At 41.9% G+C, this 20,691-nt stretch overlaps 2 protein-coding genes across 4 annotated transcripts in view; both read right to left on the bottom strand.

Annotated features, from left to right (window-relative positions):
- LOC110981571 (papilin-like) overlaps positions 1-8,167 on the bottom strand; it is a 73,851-nt gene extending 65,684 nt beyond the window's left edge. The window contains exons 1-2 of the mRNA XM_087136194.1: positions 7,940-8,167; positions 5,325-5,418 (exon numbers count right to left, since the gene is read on the bottom strand). Of these exons, the coding sequence (XP_086992320.1) occupies positions 5,325-5,418; positions 7,940-7,944 (99 nt within the window). The 5' untranslated portion in view covers positions 7,945-8,167. The remainder of the gene's footprint in view (positions 1-5,324; positions 5,419-7,939) is intronic.
- A 1,747-nt stretch (positions 8,168-9,914) lies between these two features.
- acss1 (acyl-CoA synthetase short chain family member 1) overlaps positions 9,915-20,691 on the bottom strand; it is a 44,717-nt gene continuing 33,940 nt past the window's right edge. For all 3 annotated transcript variants that reach the window (XM_087137738.1, XM_087137732.1, XM_087137734.1), the window contains exons 10-15: positions 19,281-19,390; positions 16,803-16,929; positions 14,247-14,374; positions 13,896-13,959; positions 12,583-12,704; positions 9,915-12,005 (exon numbers count right to left, since the gene is read on the bottom strand). In XM_087137738.1, the coding sequence (XP_086993864.1) occupies positions 11,841-12,005; positions 12,583-12,704; positions 13,896-13,959; positions 14,247-14,374; positions 16,803-16,929; positions 19,281-19,390 (716 nt within the window). In that variant the 3' untranslated portion in view covers positions 9,915-11,840. The remainder of the gene's footprint in view (positions 12,006-12,582; positions 12,705-13,895; positions 13,960-14,246; positions 14,375-16,802; positions 16,930-19,280; positions 19,391-20,691) is intronic.

The following is a 20,691-nucleotide window of genomic DNA, read 5'->3' as shown; positions in this document are numbered from 1 at the left end:
GGAAGTTTTGACATTTTGCTATCTTAAATATCCTTTTTTCTAATGATTTATTGTTAGGCAAGTATGTACACGTACCTGTATATACATATAGCAACAAGCTACATGTAACAAGTAGCCCTTTCAAAGATATGTTTACAACAAGCAAATTTAGTTTCACGATTTGAATGGAAAAATGTAAAAACTAAAGAGTGTCTTCCCTCATTGACAACAGTAACCTCAGCTGTCTAGAAAATTTTAAGTTGCACAAAAAGGCCCTCAGAGAAAGGTTCATGGCATCATCCACGCTGACCCTTCCAGGACCTAGCAGGCATCTTAGACGGGGCAAATGCCGAAGAAAGGACCTTATCACACACTTTATGATGAGCACTTCCTCGAGCATCGACAAATCACACAGATAAAGCATTATTCAACCAGTCAACTGACAAGCAAATCTTTAACTTTGTCTCCGTTTATGACTCAAGTGGCCACAAATCCTGATCCACTATTCGCCAGTGCACTTTTTCTTTATCTTCACCGGATGTTTGGGCTCTAGATCCTCTAAGCCTTGCGGTGATTCAGACTATAATCCTAAAAAAAAAAAGAGGCAGGGAGACTGTGTCCAGACTTGTGCAGCCATAAGTGACCGAGGCTGTCTGCAGAGCGTCTGACTCATCCTCCAAATTTAAGCTCTTACCTCTGATCAAAGGATGGCAAACCACCCATTTGTCTGTACTGGAGGATTAAGGAGCTGAAAGACGTTGACCACTGAGGACAAAAAGGCCTACAATGGACACAGGCTGCAGCATTTACTGATCCAGTGCCTAAGGCTGTACAGGCCTTTAATCTTAGTGAGACAGTATATATAGTCTTTCTATATCCCCTGTAAATTGTTGGCAAAATGGAGGGACAATGTTTCATTACTGTGTAAACAGAGAACAATTACCCAGAACAACATCAACATAGATCCTAAAATAGACAAAGAGCAAATTCCTTACATTTGATTAAACCCATCTGTGGATCCATTGCAAGAGGGCAGAGTAAGGGCCATGGCTCCCCAAATGAGACCATTGCTTTTCAAACATAATGAAAGGCATTTTCAGTTTTTGTTTCCTTTCCTTCCCAAAGCATGAAAAATTCCCCCCAATTTAGACTCACCCCTAGAAAGGCCATAGAAGGATATCATAACAAATTCCCACATTCTCCCCCCCAGCACAAACCTAAAAGGTGCCTTCATGAACTGTACTTAAAACACATACTGCTGAGACTTTCTTTTGAAAATTGTTTCAAATGATGCACAACTAGGATGAGACCGTGTATGTACAACAAATTATAGACTAACATAAAACAGGAAGAAAAAATAAGGATTACTCTCGGAAGGGACCAGATTGGATAAATTAAAGATTTGTTACTAACTTTTACTCCATTTACACCGGTTGTTCAGTCTTGTACTCGTACTTGTAATAGTTTGGAGATTTAACAATGGCACATGTACACTGTACATGACTTTGAATCTTCAGAGTGCATGTAACTTTGGAATTACACCAGCATCCCATAGTGAAAGGGATACGTTGGTACTTCTGTACCTCCCTCGCAAACACATGAGACCAGAAAGCGGTGAGAAAAAAGCCTCAGCAGTCCCTCATCTATTGACACACTCACTTGGGTGATACCCATGCACAGAGGCGTATCAATGACTGGGAACAAACAGGCCCCAAGTCAAATGCAGTTTGAATCGCAAAAGGCCAATTCCAGAAAGTACAGCGAGCGCTGTTCCGGTGTTTTTGGTGGTAATGTAATTAATGTGCAGCGTGTGCCTGCGCCAGACTGTCAACAACAACAATCGTATCCTAGCCTGTCTGACCAACTAGATGTCTGGACACACAAACCACAAACCATCCCCTCTTATCCCCTGACAGGAACTGCAACTATTCTGGGACTAATAAATTCCTCAAGTCCAAATCAAACCCACCTGTAAACATCCACCTTTTTTTTCACAGGGAAAAGTTGAGTTGTCACTGTAATAGGTATGTTTATGACGGACATGAATGAGACCACCTCACGAGACCCTGGGGCTTTTTTTTCCCTCCATTCTGATAAAGAACACACATTCTGGAAATGGAGACACTCCTTAACAAAAGTCTGGAGTCCGAGGGTTCCTTTGTAGCAGACCGAGGTGTTATTGTAAATAACCACACTTCCTGAGTGGTGGACTGTGAAAGGGTCAATGAGTCAAGAATACCAAAAGCAAACAGAGAGGTAATGAAAGGAATGGTGTGCATAACACTAACAGGAACACCCAGAGTTCACATTTCGTGGGTCCCAATATACATGTACAAGATACAGGAGTAACAGTCTATGGTCTTCTTTTTTTCAAGATGTATTTGCGTTGGGCAGATGTTAATTTATATAACGGGTTTTGCTCTCACCCAACGTATATATTAATAAACACTGTATGCTCAGTGCTTGTCCGAAAGCTTGCGAAAAAAGTCACAAGCTTACTCGGGTGGGACTCGAACCTATGACCTCCTGCTTATAATAGTTCGCGGTACCCGCTGCTTCACCTGACTCGGACCGGCCAGCCGACCCCGGCAAGCTCGGTGGTCAAGTGGTTAAGACGTCTGCACTAGTAAGTAGGAGGTCGTGGGTTCGAGTCCCACCCGAGTAAGCTTGTGACTTTTTTCGCAAGCTTTCGGACAAGCACTGAGCATACAGTGTTTATTAATATATACGTTGGGTAAGGGCAAAACCCGTTATATAAGTCAATGGTCTGATTAGGAAATTACGACAAAGACTACATAGTCAGTTTGTCACTCTCTCTAAACTTCATTACAATTATGAAATATTCTTCGTTTTTAAGTTTGAAAAGAGTACCAAATGCACTTGAAGTCTGACACAATTTAGAGCAAATGCAGATCCATCACAACTATAACCACAGAGATCATAATTGTAATTACAATGAATTGGATAAGTTAGATTCTTAAGAGGATAATTGCACTGCATAGAGTGAGACCCACATCTGTCAGTGTGACACAAACACTGATGCCAAATTGATACAGCACCACACATCAATGAGGCGTTTGCCTTTCAAACGAGAATAACACTTCTTTGAAATACCGGTAATGCTTTGGAGTCTCAGAGGTCTCGCAGTGCATACATGGACTAGACAGACATACAATGTTTTGTTATTCAGACTGAATTCTTATGGGAAAGTCTGGTGAACTGCAAGGTCTAGTCAACCAAGGGTCACGAACCAGCAAGAACTTTTACAACCTGGATTCAATCCTTCTGTGTATTTCCAAATATTTACAAAGTGCCCCTGCCACTTACTGGTGAACTTTTTTCTTCATTCACAAATATTTACCAGATTCTTTGAAGGTTGTAAATTATGAATGACACCCGTTTCCGAAGCCCTGTCCCCTAACCTACACTGGTCCAAGGTTCATTCACTTCACCAAACATGGACTGCAGAAATTTAAGAGCCTTCCTCAATATAGTTTTACTCTTTTTTTACAGGTTTTTCAGAGGTAATCCCAGACATGGCCTGTTGGAAATTAATAAAGAGCTCTTAGGGAATACGCATAACCTTCTTGTGTGGAATCTATGCCAATGGGGCACCAGATTATATGGGTGAACGGAGGTGATAGGTCTACACAATGCATGCTTGCAGGGGGCTGAAGTTTGATGCCAGAATGCCATGGCCACAGATCATATCTTTGCTGCTGACTGTGCCAAGAACTGCATGCTGGCCAAGGCTGATATATAAATACGAACCGATGTTAACAGCGCTGAAAAGCACATGCATCCCACATCACTGCATAAATTTCGAACAAATGTAAGTCACAGAAAATTCGTAAAAAAGCTGCATTCATGCAATCAGATGTAACAATACATACACATATGTAAGCATAAGTTTACGAGTTACTTCTGGAAGGAGGAAGAAGGGGCTTACATTTTATGTTCTGCAGATCTGAGTACACTTGGGAGGACGTACCGTTAACAGTACAAATTGGCTCCCCGTGATACACTGTGCTTCCACCACTTGGCATGTGCCAAGTGATATTACTGTTCTCTCAACATTCCTGCATCGTTGCACGGCCAACTACTCCACTTTTGGAGAGCATGCAACTAAAAGTAAGTTTTTTTTTATTGGGTATGACTGATATTTTCCACCTGGTAGACACCAACAGTCACAGTGTATTGAAGGAGGCACCCTAAAACACATGGAAAAGCTCACTTCTGAACTTTCTGTACCATTTCAAGTTTTTAGACATTACTGACCCTGAAGGAAAAAAAAAAGAAGTTCCCTGCACTGCAGACCCTGAAAAGTATGACTACAATACAGAATGGCGAAAATGGAGGGAATACCAGGAAATAAAAGGAGACACAACTTTGCAATTTCTTATTTAACACAGGAAAAGCAATATGACTATTGTTAGAAACGCATGGTTTTGGTTGTTTTTCTGCCACCCCCCCCTCTTTCTTTTATCAAAAGAGAGATTCTGACTCCTTATCCCTGTACTGACCTTATCCAACTAGTGGCTACCTGACACGGAAAAAAGTGAAAATGACTGGGTCCATATGCCAATAAATATCTCAAGTAAGCTTCATTATGAAAATAATTAATGCCAGTATGGTATAGCCATTAGACTAGGTGCTAGATTTGGCAATTAATGGTGAAATTTGAAGAGCAGGTGCCCAGCTGGGCCTTTTTAATTTGAACCAGATCACCCAGGCTACCCGGAGGGGCTCGGTTCAACTTTTGCTCAGTCAACATTTCAGGGCAAGCCCCAATTCAGGTCATTGACACTCAGGGTCCAGAAAAGCGCCAACAAGTTACATGTATATTGTACCATGACCTGATAGTAAACATACATGTACATACAGAAAATAAAGTCAATTCAGGAGTTTAGTTTCCATGTCACAGTTGAAAATCTCAACACAAGAGGCACTTTTCAGGACCAACTAAATTATCCACATTTTCTTTCTTTGTTCAACTCTTTGTTCTTCCTAACACTGTAGCATTTTTGTTCGACTAAAATGAAACTTTAAGGCATTTATGTCATTTACTGAGAACTAGCCCACTTTTACGGGTGCTAAGCCTACATGATTGCACCACACGATCAAGCAGCATGTCTTAAGTATTACATGTGGTAAAGTGCCTCTAATTTAGCACTTAGAGAATCTTAAGTTGTCCACCTAACAGTAATACACAAAGTGTGTATCGGCTTTTCCAAGAGAAAATAATACAAAGTAACAACGGCAGTGAGACAGGAGGACCCTGGGGATTAGAGCTCACAAACCGCAGAGAACAGAAATGGATCAAGAAGGATTTGGAGGTTAATTACCGGTAAAGCCGTAACATAAGGAGGTGATGGTAGAAGAACTGTTGCCATCAACAGCGCTGCTACAGTTAAGAGCAAGGTGGATTCCAGACTGGACCTGATTAAAAAAAAAACCAAAAAAATAAAATCAAATGAATAGTTTTAAATCAATCACCATCAATGTATGAAGGATTTGGGATTTAGATTGGTGGAATAAATTTTCAATTTCAACACTGGCATAAATCTAATTTTCTAAAGCTTGCAGACCTGTCTCTTTCACTGAGGGTAACACAGGTGGGAGACCAGGCCTTGAACTGTGTAGGGGACAGAAAGGAAAGCTAGTTTAAAACTAGTCAAGGTGTGGATGACTGGCAGACACTCGAAAGCACCAAGACAAGGCTGAGAGTGATAACAATTGTTTCTCAGTGACTCATGGTTAGGTTCAGCTGAGGTAATTCCTACTTGGCTGGTAGGCATGCTCCTAATTGCCCACTCAATGCTACACCCAGGGGGCTTTGGGAAAAAAAATGGGCTACAGGGTCTCGTGATAAGATAAGAACTCTGAGACATTTTGGAAACAGAAACTGCCCTCTAATATAAGACGGAGTAGAGGGTTCACACTTTATTGATTTTCCACATGACCACAAACACTGGCTTTTGAAAATGGGATGATTCAGCTGGTGGAATTCACAGGGGTTGTTGCTTCAGCCTTATACACCCGAAGATCACCCGGTTTCACGGTTTCGCTTCAGGAGCAAGACTCCGGAGATCGCGGTCTGAGGCACATGGTATTAATATCATTCTTGATAGCATCAGTGCTTTACTGCCCCAGCCCAAACATGGATGTGGAAGCCCGCTCTTGGAAGGCAAGGCATGTCTTCCTCAGCCCAGCGCTAAAGGGCACCTTGCAGGGAAATCTTTCTGGCACTGCTCATGGGATTATTTCAAGACAAATTACGTCCTCTGAAAGTTTGCCATCATTTCCAGCCAAGCTCGAGAGGCCAAAAATTTAAAAACAGAGATGTCTTAGGAGGGCAACGACAAAGTGACGGATGTACCGTAGGTACTTGCAGGGTGTGTAGGCACACACATGCAGTGAGACATACCTGAACACTACCCATATTATAAACACACAGTGTCATTTCTGTGAAAATCATTCACATGGTGAAAAGGCTAGATTTTGAGAAAATGGTGCACATTCATGAATTTAAATCTGCTAGTTTTCAAATTACAGCAAATGTAAAATCTAATCATTATCAGCTTAAACTTGTAAGGTAGGGGTTGCTGAAATCAAATAAAACCAGTTCTGGGTAGCCCAGTGTAAGCCTTGATACACAAATGGGCTGACAGAAATAAAGTATTGGACCTAAAATTTTCGCTATAGGAGTTTCTTCAGGTAGCTCTAGCATATAGCCAGGCATTACTCAAAACCCTATGCATATTAAAACTCTATAAGACTGGCCTAGAAAATTCCACGTTTTTCCAAGTATTAAATGATCAACAGTTTCCCTGCTGAAATTTACTTCTAGGGCATGATGTGACTTTCTTATGGCTGATATTTAACTACAACGAAAAGAATTAGTGATGTGTGTGGAATTCTTCCTTAGTTTCTTCATGGAGAAACCTCCATGGTTTCTTGGATTTTGGAATACCATGTGGGCCTAAATAGAATTTGAATTTCCTTTTACGAATTGCATTGTACATGTATCATTATATCACATGCATTTGAAACTGTAAGTATTTGTTCAAATTTTTTACATGCAAATTATACTTACATTGAGTTCGTGAAAACCTTGCCACATAAAATAAGAAAAGAGTGTCATCTAGCATTTGTTAGCTGTGTCCACACTTTTGGTTTCGAGAACACTGTAGTTGATAGTTACCCACTAATTTGTGAAGTGTTTTCCAATCCCAATTAGTTTTTTTTTTCAAATACTGTATACATGTATTACTAGCAAATGAGCATTGCTAGATGACCAGTTAATACTGGGGTTCACGATTGGGCAGGTTTCAAAGTAATACACAATGGACTAAAACATTTTAATATTTTATGAGTTTAAATTTTTAAGCGCTTTTACTAGGAAAGGGGTTTGGGTGCCTGGGAGGCCTGTATGGTCTAATACACAGGATTCTTTCTAGTAACTACATTACCGCTAGTCTGCGGTGCAAATTCTGAGATCGGGGAGGTAGGAAAACAGTCATAACCATTATGACAGTCTGAACTACACGCTGAAAAGGCTGGCATTTCAAACACGCACCCAGAATATATCCAGGTGATATCGGCGTCGGTCAAGTGTCACTGTCAGTTCAAACCAGCACCAAGCGCAGAGCAAGGAACAGAATGACAAGACTCCTAAACTTATAATAGCATCTTTGTGACTTTTAACTCACACAATTTTGAAAATACATATGTAGGCTATCTAGGATTTGCCTTGGGTAAAAGAAAAAATCCTGCCTCCTTAGGCCTAGAACTACAGGCGCTAGGCGACGGTACCTGAAACGTGAAACCACGATGGTGAAACCATGGAGGAATTATTCCAAATGAAAAATTAAACCAAATGAAATCGCTTTAAAGCCTGGTGAAGATCTCGACCTTTGTCTTTTAAAACTACACACCAAAAACATACTGCAATGCCTACCTCATCCTGAGAAGTCGAGCAGCATGCACGATGCAGTCGATTCTGTCCTCAGATTAGTACAAACGTCAAACCACCAGCCAAAGGATGCAGAACTCATCTAGCACCAGTAGTACACGTGCCAACTGATTGCCGCGCCGGTAGTAGACTAATGCCCGGGCACGCAGCTCAGACCAGAGCTAGAGATATTGACGCGAAATTATGAATGGATCACGTGCCCAGATTCAAACTACACGCCCACATAAGTGAGCCGCACGTCGAGTTTCGCGTTCCGCACGTAATAGGAGGAGGCCTGGGTGCCCAGTTTAGTTGGGCGCGCAGTGTAGCGTAAAGAAACTAATACAAGAACGACAGGGAGGTGGAGCTATGCAAAGTTGGTTGAGTCACCGAACTTTTCATCCAATCAGCGGCCATTTGAGGACACTGGCCGGATCTCAGTGCCGGCATGTAGCAGAGGTAGGCCAAACAGCAGTTCTCGTAAAGTGAGGTCCTGACCACACTGGGTCTTGACTCTTTTGGACGTATCAAGATTGACCACACCTACCAAGAACAGCGCAAAAACAGGAGATGGTCGCAGTAACGTAAAGCTGCAAACAGCAGATTTCCAAAGCTTTACCACCTGTGCTAGCTAGAAATTGTTTCAGTTGGTTTCAAGTTTAAATCTCATTTTCCCCATGTGCGAGACTTCTGCAAAAAACAGAGTGGCCAAGCCATTACGTTACCTTGAGAGGAGGATATTTTGATTCTTTTAAAAATAAAAGTCGCATAAAAACCCTTCCCAAGCAGTCTCAAAATATCTCCGTTCATGATTACGAATTTAATTAAATGAAAAAGATACAAAAGCAAATAGGCGCCCCATCAATCCAAGGATGGAAGTGGTGAAATTATATTAGATAAATCAAGAAGCAGAACTGATTTAAAAGTTGAGGATCATAAATAGCTGTTTTCACCCATCTGTGAAATTTCAAGACAGGATATTTCAGTTTGCTTCCTTTGACTGTTACTTATTTATATTTAGAAAATGTATTCACCAGGCCAGTGTTGTAGGTGAGACCACCTAAGACCTTCTTGAGACCAGCGCAAGACCAACACAAGACCTCCAGTCTGAATTCAAGTCACAACCTATTCAAATGAAGTGCAACAAAAGCCCTGCTTTGTCATTGTTCACCGTTACTTGTGACTGGTCTTGTGATGGTCTCGACAGCAACACTGCACCAAGCAATCATGCGGTAAAACGCCTCTTGCAAGCTGTTTTTTTTTTATTACCAGTCACACAGTTGGGACACCCTAGACGCCCTGCAGACATATGCCAAGTGCAGAGGAACTTTTTTCTAACCGAGTACACCTTATAGAGGGCGCTATTTAGTCTGCTCGGTCTCGAGATCTCCGGCCGAGTGCGCAGCAGTGGTGGCAGACCACCTCTCAAATCCAGCCGAAGATCGTGACGTTGCAATCCTAGAACCATTGTAAGCCTTGCAAACGGGTAAGGTTCAGAGACCCTTCTGCCCCTACCTGCTTATCGTTACGGTTCAGTGTACTTCCACTCACTCCAGTAATCAGTGCCAGTGACCTAAAAATCCACAAGTTGGAGCCAAACTCATTTTCAACAACTACACTGTTAACTTAAATTCCGGTTCCATCAATTAGAATTTAAATGATAAAATCAAACTGCAAAAAGGCTTATTTGCGACTCATTTTTAAATGTAAGTTCTGGGTGTAATTAAATCATCGCAAACGGACAATGGGAATCATAGAAATGCCAAATTACAGCTCAAGGCCGAGAAATCGACGGGCGTGTTACTGGTGAAACAAAGATGAGAGAGGATAACCAACAACGATGACACTAGGGGAAGGATACAATTTCTCCAATGCTGGAATGTTGAGGAGTCTTCATACAAAAAAATCAGCTTTTGTCACTTTTCGAGTTGTTTCAATGTTAACAATGAAAAGAGCTCTTACATATATACATGTGCACAAATTTTTCTTCGTTTTTATCAATTTTATTTCAGTCGTAATTTGACATTCACTCCCAATTGTTGCAACAAATTTTATTTGCAGCTGTTTGGGAATATTTGAAAAAGCTTCCAAGCTCCAGCTGTTTTACGTGTACTGCACCTTGCCAGCGATTCTGCTCTGACATTGTCAGAAGAAGCACTTAACCAAGACAGAGTTCCAGTTACCATTCGTCAAAATCAGTTTGATCATGATTACTTGTCTTTCATATCTAACATACATTAATAGTAGAAAGACGGCTAATAAGATACATACATGTAATGAATTCATTTAAACGGCACAGGAGTGGCCTGCACCATTAAAATAATAACAATAAAATGAAAAACCTAAGAGGCGTGAATGCCTATCAAGTGCGAAATGAAATAGGTGCAATTTAGGAAAACTCAAAGAAAAACTTATGAAATTACTGCATAGGCCTCCAAGATGTTTTTCCACCACGAATGGACTTCATAAATTTCCCATTAAACCTCACACAAGCTGTGAAAAGGGCAAGCCCATTACCTGCATTCAGCGACACTGCTTCAGAAACTGACAAGTCTTTGAAAAAAGAATGTCTCTTTGTGTCTTTCTCTTTCAGGTTTTGATACTCATGAAAGTGAGTGAAAAATGCACAGTATGTCACCTATAAATTGCAAGGGCCATTTGTCTGGTTATACATAGAGACCTAATCCTTTTGGAGACTACATTATCTTTACTTCAACCTGTTTGATTTCTGCAAAATTATAAACGTTTCAGCTTGCCCCATAAAATATGTCATTATAACAAAAACTCTTCTTGCTACAATTTTCCCCTTGTTTGGAAGTGGTTTCCATAATTTGGACAGACTTATTTACTCTTTTAACTAGTATAGAAACTTATCTAGCTGACAGAGAGGCGGTTATTTGAGCATGTTGATAGATGTAGGTATGTTATGACCTGAATTAAAAACAAAATAATTTCATGCTGGCACCACAAGCGAAACAAAGAAGGCAATCAATTAAGAAACAAAACAGAAAATAAGGCCAAGTTTTGAGTAGGGTGCCAAAATTTCCTGAAAACCTCTCTGGATAGCCTCTTAAAAATGTGATCGTCGCTATGAATTGCAATACTGAAACAGATGGCAGAGTAGAATTGTGGTCGTTAATTTTGTGCGTTCAAATGAATAGGGCACAAGTGAATTTACAATACAATGAATAAAATATTTTGCAAAGGATCTATTCACACAATTCGCTAATAACTCATTTGAAACCAATTATGGCTTTGATCACAAAAAAACCTTTCTAGTCACTTACACGGTGTCACGCTATCTTCCCCGGCTTCCAGATAAGAGAAGGCTGTCTCCACGTGATCAAGAACAAGTCTCAGCAAAGATTTAATATTACCACTGTGGCTCCGCAATATGGCTGGATGTCAAACATCCATGTAACCTGACCACTGATTGTTTTTTCAATTGAGCTGTGGGACTACGGCAATATATCTTCATTAATGATCCCACTTTGATATGTTCAAATTGCCCATTTGCTGGAATTTCTGCTTGGTAAAAAAAGTGGGCGTTAGAAGCAGTTGCAAACAGTGAATAGACTGGTTAAAAACAATGGCTAAAAACCTGAATATTTCTGATTTCCTGAAGGCATGGGATATTTATAACCAAAGCACTGGATCTATGAATGCTGTTGGTTCTAAGGTTGAGTTAAATATGAAATATGTACTTCAATTTTGAAAGTTGAATAAAAATACAGAAAATTTTTCAGGGGAAACACACACAAAACAAAACTAAGATACATGTATACAAAACTCTAGATCAGGATTTTGGGACCAAGACTGGCTGAAGTCCAGGAATTTCCTGGAGAGCATTCCAAAGAAAGGTTTGAACCCTAGGATCAATGGAAGCCACAGCATTGTGTACTCGAGTTCATTTCTGGCTGATCCTTACATGGTTCTTGACAATGACCTCCACGATGGAGGGGTCCGCCAGCGTGGACACATCTCCCAGTTCATCGCTCTGGTTGGCACACACCTTGCGCAGGATGCGACGCATGATCTTCCCGGATCGTGTTTTTGGAAGGCCTGGGGTGATCTGATAGGAGGGATAAGAATATCCCAGTGACATCGATGAATTATGAGTAACATTAGGGGTATAAAAGTGTTATAAGGTGATTTAAACCAGTACACTTAAAACCACTTAAGGGCTTCAAGATGATTATGGACCAAGCCAAATCCTAAATGCCTTTTTGGGAGAAACAGACAAAATTCATATTTTTCCAACACTTTTGGTCATCAACTTTAACCTCAGGATTAGTGAAGCACCCCTCTAGCCATATCTTTGGTTTGTGTCTCAGTGCGCAGTACAAAGCTCTCCTCGTAGGGAAATGAATAATAATTAAGATATGGAATGGGTTTAGCTGTGAAGCGTTAGGGTTGCCACCAGGGATGTCAATCCCAGCTGAAATGGTTCTTACTAGCCTCGCTCTTCTTTGCCGGTGATATGGTGCTTCGGCTCAGAGCAGAGAGCTGTGAGATCCCGGTGTTGGATGACAAGCTAGGGGGTTATTTCTGACTCTAAAACATGTTTGGGACGTTGAGACACTGCAGCTAGCCACCAAGGATCCAGTGCCGGCACTCACACACAGCTCCACAGGTCACCCAGAACACACCTGTATCAAATCTGGCACGGCGTAGGCAGCTATCTTCTGTCTCACCGCCTGCTTCAGTTCCTTAATGATGTCTTCCTCTGACTCGCTGACTCCCTCCTTGAGAATGATGTAGGCGTATATGCCTGAAAGAGAACAAAACCACAATCAAGTTCCAATGCTTCCTTTCTGTCCAAAATAAGCACCCGATATACATGTTCCCAGCCTGTGGGTCTCCTGTACCCTTGGCAACCTTCCCCCACGCTCCCTTCCTTCACACTGACACATCCCATTGATCTGCTAGCATCCTGTGTTCTGCTCGAAAGCCTTTGGTTGGATCCTGAGTTAGCGTCTTCTTCACACCTCAAAACCTCCAGATAAGCCGCTTTAGCATTTGAACCTCTGCAGTCCTCCTGACGACGGGGAGAGCACATTGTCCGAAACATGGAGTACCCTCCAGTTCTTTTCAGAACCACACGTACTCAAAAAAGAGATATCCTTGCATGGAGCTACTGCAAACCTCTACAACTGACGGTCAATATACTGTAATACATTCAGAGATATATCCCTTTGAATTGTCTATTCAACAAGTACACAAATTTCCAAATTAGAGCACAGCGCACTGCTCTCCACAAGGATCCACTGGGTGTGCTAAATTTCCTTGAGCACAAGTATTCACTTTGTCGAAACACATGAGAGAAAAGTCCCAAACATGTATAATTTAAGTTCAAACTAGGGATCAACAGCTGCGCTTAAATCAGAATTACACCTAAATGCTGGCAATTTTCTGGAAACAGCAAAGTATCGTTATGATCAAAGTAGCATGCACTGCAAACCGCCAAAACGTCTCTGAAATGTAAGACAAAAAGGTTCTTTAACCACTCCAAAATGGTATTACTTCACAACAAACCAGCCAAAAATATGATACAACTTTTAGCCCAAAAACTTAACTTTAAAAACAACAAACTGGGACCGCTTTTTAAAAAAAAATAAGCGGGACACCACAAATGCTGGTTCATTAGAGTCATTTGTACAAGATTTTTAACATCATTCTGTTAGTGATATCATCTTTTCTATCCTCCAAAGAGATGACGCCCAGGGAAGTCTGCCAACACCAGCTGGCTGAGCCACAGGGCCAAGTCAGGGTACCACACTGTCTACTTCCATGAATTGGTCAGACCCTCCGTATGTGTAGAGATTATACAGCCCTCTTGTGCTCCCGGCAGGGAAGATCCCTGCAGGTTTACGCGTCCTCCAGCATAAAGTGGCTAAAAATGCCAAGATCAATGCCCGTGCGCATTTACGGCCCTTAAGATTGTCTGGGATTTGTGCCTCACCTTCTCCTTTGATGTCATGGGGGAAACCAACCACTGCTGTCTCTGCTACAGCTGGGTGTTCATCCTGTAATGGAGGAATGTACTGTGTGTTAAAAGAACCTGTGAATGTGTGGCAAATTTGGAGCTTTCAGACTTTCAGCACGTCGTCATGACAGGCACCTAGTGTTAAAAAAAAAGCACAACACGAAAATATGACATTTGACATTTCTTCATTCCGTAGAAGTGTGTCACTAGATACACTAGTACCCAGTCTGGATTTGTACAATGCCTTCTGTCTTGACCTGAGCCATGAAACTCGACTAAAGTCTTACTGGTCACAATTAGCTAGTGATAATCCACGGGGAAACTTACCATAGCGTCCTCAATCTCTGCAGTTCCTATGCGATGACCACTGACATTAATGACATCATCCATGCGACCGGTAATATGGTAATGGCCGCGCCTATCACGATGGGCCCCGTCACCACTGAAATAGACACCTGAAGAACCCAAATCACAAACAACAACATGAAACTAGCGAAGATGCTCTCTAGTCTGATCAAGAAGAGTAATTTCCCACAACTGGATCAGCACTCATATGACCAATGTTGCTATCCCTGTGAGGACCAGAGAACCAACACAGGTCCACGTAATGTAGGTGGTGTGGACCTTGTGTGGACTCTGCCAAGTCCACACAAGGTTTATCCATCTCTGAAAAAAGTGTTTTAGTGGCATTTTGCAGTTTTGAAATATGTGTAGCGGAATAGAGAGGATCAGTCCAACCAAGCAACCAAGCAAGCAACCAAGCAAGCAAGCAACCAAGCAACCAAGCAAGCAACCAACCAAGCAAGCAACCAAGCAAGCAAGCAACCAAGCAAGCAAGCAACCAAGCAAGCAACCAAGCAAGCAACCAAGCAAGCAACCAAGCAAGCAACCAAGCAAGCAACCAAGCAAGCAACCAAGCAAGCAACCAAGCAAGCAACCAAGCAAGCAACCAAGCAAGCAAGCAATCAAGCAAGCAAGCAAGCAACCAAGCAAGCAACCAAGAAAGCAAGCAAGCAACCAAGCAACCAACCAAGCAACCAAGCAACCAACCAACCAACCAACCAACCATGTATTCCATATATGAGCAAAACTGTGATGTCATCTCATGAAGAAAGCCCCAATGCTACACTGGTTTGAACACTGAAATGCCCTGCAATTTTCTAGCTTTTCCTGGACTCAGTTTTCTCTTCTTTGCTGATTCATTGTTGTTTATGTGCATAGTAAAAAGAAGGCATCAGTCCCTCTCAGAAACACCAATGCACTGAACCATGTCTTCCCCAGATGACTTCACAGCAACAGCGCCCCCTGTTGCCTGGGAAAGCATTGATACTTTTGTTTAAAAAAGTGCACTTTTCAACGCATTTACACATGGGAATGTAAATGAGTGTTCATACATTGAAGAAGAATACACAGTTGAAGAAAAAAATTGTGTGTAAGAAAAAATTCATTGCAGCTACACTTTGACTGCATGAAAGCAAAGCATACCTGCTAAACATTCCAAATTTGGTGGAATTGTGACAAAAATATGAGCTCCATTAAGACTTACGAATTCATCGCCCTACACTGCTAATTTCTGCAAAATCATTTACTCTGATGATTAAATACAGTGATTTTATTATAAACCAGAAGTGTGTGGTGAGCCGATTATTTCTCCGTCTTTTTGTTGCGCATAATTTACTCGGGCCGTGCGTCATGCACGTACAGTATAAGCGCCAACTGTTGAACCGATGCCATCTTAATGACATCATCAATGCCCAGGCCTAGGACTTAACACACTCAAAATGACGGTCACCAGCATTCTAGTTTGACCGAGGATCCAAAGATTCACCAAGTGCTTCCACGTTTTGTGGGTGCCCTGAAGTAACCGCTCCTTTAAAAAAAAACAGTTACCAACGTTTCACGGCACAAGCGATCCGAAGATACATGTACATGAAGTGCTAGTGCAAGTGTGCATGTGCGCAGCTTCGCATCAACGTGATCAAGGTCCCGACAGTGTGCTGAGAAAGAAGTAAACAAAATGCCACAAAAACAGCGCGTACTGCAGAAATTCCGGGCTGAATACTCAACAAGTACCCACTGATTGTTCCTTCAAAAGTCGGAGAACACTACACGCTTGTACATTTTGTCAAGGAGACTTCAATGTGTCCTACAGAGGACTTCATGATGTGAAGCAACAGGTGGAATTTAAAAAGCACGAAACCCATAGCAATGCAGTCCAGTCCGGTGAAAAGCTGACTAAATTTTGTACTAGTATCATTAGCATTTACTAGGTACATGTATTCACCGGGAATGTATTGCAGACGGCACCCTTCAGAATGTCATTTAGAGGGACATGTACACACATGTCTGTCATGTACATGTACCTGCCTCTAATTTGACACCAGGTCAGGTGTACTTATCAGTGTTGTATAGGGCGACACGGTGCACATTTATTGCAAATACTTCTGATGTATCACATGATTTTGCTCCATTACTATTTTTTATTCCACAAAGTTGGCAGGTATGACAAAGGGAAGTTGTCCTCTACAGTTCGGTAATGTAACCACAGATGATCGTGTAGTCACGACCTCGGTTAGACTAGTCTACTGGATTGTTATGGTGAGCCTGCAGGCGTCTTTGCGACATTTCAAGGGGAAACAGAAGCTAAGACCTGCCTGTAAATCCAGGGGCCAACGCCACAGCACAGAACTGTGCCAAGCCCAGGAAGGACTTGACTGGTAAATCCGGGTTACCAGCCAAGATGTCCTAAGATGCGCACAGCGAGAGACAAGTCCCCTGCTTTTTTTGGGGGGGAGGGAGGGAGCAATATTTTCCGCTTGACAGGTCCATGAAATGGGGTCAAGTTCTGTTGCAGCAAATGTGTGTCAACTGCATCTGATATACCTGTGTATGGTTTGAAGTAAGTCTCAATGTATCGCTGGTGGTTGCCGTAGATGGTCCGAGCTATACCTGGCCAGGGCCGTCTGACACACAGGGCACCAGATACACTATTCCCAGTCATCTCTACTGTCTGAAGACATCACAAACAAAGTACTGATAATATCTGACCCCAATGTTCTAAGTACATTACAAAGCAAAGTTAGTCAGTTTTCCTTTTTTCTTTAATAAATTTTTAATCAGTAAGACAAACTGTCACTGTTTTTCATGAAGAGACAAAAGTCTAACCACAGATAGAAAACTAGCTTTCGAGAAAATCGCATTTGAAGTTGGTCTCTTTTTAAATGGCTTCTTTCTCCAGTACGTAGCTGTTTTTTGACTTAACTACTTCCTGAAAGAAGGGATCTTAAATGACACAAAACTACAAAACAACATTCGTGGAAATCAATTAAATTTGTTTATTTTGTAAACAAACACCTTTGTCGGTTTGTGATAATGCTAAAATTTGTGTGACTTTTGTCTCTTCATGAAAACGGCACGCGCAGTACACAAGTGCATGCCAGGTGCAAAATAGTTAGATTTTTATACATTTCTGGAATCAACTTTGTCTCTTTGTGAAAGTGGTAAAACAAGGTTTGCCCGTGGTTTTGCCCTTTCTTGCTAACCTATGGAAGACAACTTTTGTCTCTGTGAAAACAGAAAATGCAGTTTAAGTGAACTTTGCCCCATGGCGACCATCATGATTTGGCTGGTTTCAGTAGATCTGATAAAAAAAACCGACTACACCAGGTTGTGGGTATTACATAGCCTGGTTTATTTTGAAAAAAAAAAAGAAATTTGAAAAAAATCATGCTTCTATGCCACTTTGTCTTTTTTCCAAAAACAGTGACGATATATGAAAAATTACAAACAAAACAAACAAAAGGATCACTGTTTTGTTACATTTGTGGCCTAACATCCTACAGTTTTCTCCTGCAGTAGTTCTTAAAATAATCATAGTTCCAAAACATCTTCAGCCATCCATACCAGTGTTTAGAGCTGATATCATGAGGTATTGTGGATACTTACATGATCCTGGTGACGAGACACATGTATGTGATGGAGATGAAGGGTAGTTCCAGGCCCATCCAAGCAATGCACGAAAATGAATGAAGTAATGGAAATGCAATCATGTATAACAGATGTAATGGAAACGTGATCGCGTTGAGTACATGTACATGTGCAAGGGGGACCCCGCAAGCACAAAAGATCTCTAAGACGGGTTCGGTGTGTTGGATGTTAGGTGGATACTGTTGTGCCAATGTTCAGTTATGGGGCAATTTTGGGAGGACATTTGGCAACATGCTACGGCAATTAACGAGGAAGGGTTGCCCCCCTTAGTACACATCCATCTTGTGTCTGATGAATCTGTCGATCTACCCCCCTTCCCCGGACGAGAACAAGTTCCATTCTTTTCTTCCCAGAGACTCCATTTCTACTACCATCCCCTATCAAGAACAGAGAGAACAGTGGGTGTATTTGAGCAGCTCACCCTGACAGACTGCGGCAAAGGGACAGAGGTTGGCCACTACAAGTGGGGGGGGGTGCTAATTAAACGCTGCAGAGGTCATTCATTCATTCAGTGAGATTGACTTTTCTTTGCTACGTCACATCCACAGTATTTGGTTGACTCATTATGGCCGGCCATCAATACAAAACTGGCAGAACAATTCCCGAAGTGTAAAAAAGGAAGCTGTTTGAACTCCAAATAATAAACATGAGTTTTTAATGAGATTTGCTCACTTTTTAACACTACTGAGGTAAATGTGCATTTCCAGATGAAAACTATTACCCACCAAGGGCAAACTTCATGCGAACTTCAGTGGCTGACCATAACACGAGGGTCCGTGTTTGTAAACAAAGCAAAAGGTCTTTCCCACTTGGCTAGGTCTTTGCTTTAGGCTAGAATATGTGTGTGAGCAATGTACACACAAGTCTATAACTGACCATACTCCAGGAACCAGGCTTCCAGTGGCTGACCTGTGTAGGCCTAGAGTACGCCAGCTCACAGCTAACTTGTGTCGACCTAGGTGAGCTACTCCAACACAACCTTTAATAAACTAAGTTAATAATGAATGATGACCAAGGAGTAGAATTTAAGATGCCTGTTATGTTCAACCATATTAAAACCCAATACTCATTCCCAGGGGGACGGGAATCGTGTCCTTTCTGCTATAAATTAGATTAAATTTTCCGGGGGGGGGGGGTATCCTAGTTTTTCTGAAATGCTACATGAGTGGGGCGATGTTTGTGGTCCGAGAGGCAGAAACACTCTCATATTATTTTGTGTTCGATTGCAAGCACACAGCAAAACATTATTCAGAGTGTCCATTCCTTTAATGTGCCGTGAGTGTACCACATGCGGGGCGTCATGGGGTGTTGGGGTCATTTTTGAGGGGAACAACCATGGATGGCAAACGGGATAAGAAGATGGGAATTTCTTACTGTGTCGCTCATGAGAACAGGCTCAATACCAAGGAATGGCGTCATTGGACCGTGGTGGATCTCAGCCCCAGGGCTGGATGGGCGGGGAGTGATCATAATGCCTCCAGTCTCTGTGGGCAGATACAAATATAGCCATTGTGGTCATCGGCAGGTGCAAATTCCAGAGAGTTCCCTATACTTAAGATATTGCCAACTTTCAGCCTGAGTTCCCTATGCTCTGGACACAACACCTAGTCAATCCTAAGTACATGTACATCACATGGCTGGTCTCAAGTACTGATGTACATGTAACAAGGGGAGAACTATGATGAAGGAACCGTTTTTCATGGCTTTTATTACGTCTTTGGCTTATGTGTCCGTTCAGTTTAAGAGGCTGAGTGAATCTTCTTTAAAACATGTGTGCCCTTCAAATCGAAGAAGTGACCTTGCACTCCATCAGCCTAGTTCCTGACTAGCTGAATACATTTCTTCCAGCAAAATCTGTCCTCAAAGCACAATGCATCCCAGGAAAATCCCACTGTGGAATCTTCTCGCTATGCCCCTTCACTTCAGTCATTTGAGAGTCTGATCATCAAAATCACCCTGGACAGCCTAACACCAGGGGTTCACTTTCAAGTTCAGCTTGCCCCTGTACCCATGCCAGCGTCAACTGCACGAGACAGCCACATCAGGTGTCTGTGCAGAAGTCAACAGGTGCAGAGCTTAGACTTCGACTGCCACTTTCTTTCAGAACTGGGACCTGACTCTCTCTCAATCGAACTAATAACCTATTCTCAAATACCTCTACCTTCAATAACTGAGTAAACAATACGATTCTTGCAAGTTAAATTTGAATAAAATCTTGTACACTGAGTTATCTGATTGAACATAAACATAACAATTTGAATTCCTGTTTTCAAGGATGGATTTGCGCCAGGGAGATGTTAATTAATTTGGATTTTTGTGCCCTGCCTGATGTGTATTATAACACTGTAAACGCAGTGTTTGCCCCCGAAGGCTTGTGAAAAAAAAACCACAAGCGTACTCGGGTGGGACTCGAACCCACAACTTCCTGCACTGGGTATACAGTGTTATACAACGCGTCAGGCAGGGCAAAAAAATCCAAAATTAATAAACATCTCCTTGGCGCAAATCCATCCTTGAAATCAGTTGTTCGCGGTACCCGCTGCTACATCTGACTCAAACCAGCCAGCTGACACCCACATGCTCGGTGGTTGAGTGGTTAAGATGTCTGAAATAGTAAGCAGGAGGTTGTGGGTTCAAGTCCCACCTGAGTAGGCTTGTGGTTTTCTTCAAAAGCCTCCGGGGGGCAAACACTGAGTATACAGTGTTACAATACACGTCAGGCAGGGCAAAAAAAATCCAAAATTAATTTGAATTCCCCAGACTAAAGACACGGTTGCTATACCTT

The sequence above is a fragment of the Acanthaster planci genome, linkage group LG01 (genome assembly GCF_054643075.1).
Source record: "Acanthaster planci isolate LZ-2023a linkage group LG01, COTS_SCS, whole genome shotgun sequence".
NCBI classification, from domain to species: domain Eukaryota; kingdom Metazoa; phylum Echinodermata; class Asteroidea; order Valvatida; family Acanthasteridae; genus Acanthaster; species Acanthaster planci.
The sequence above is the reverse complement of the archived record's forward strand: the minus strand, read 5'-3'. Positions and strand labels throughout refer to the sequence as shown.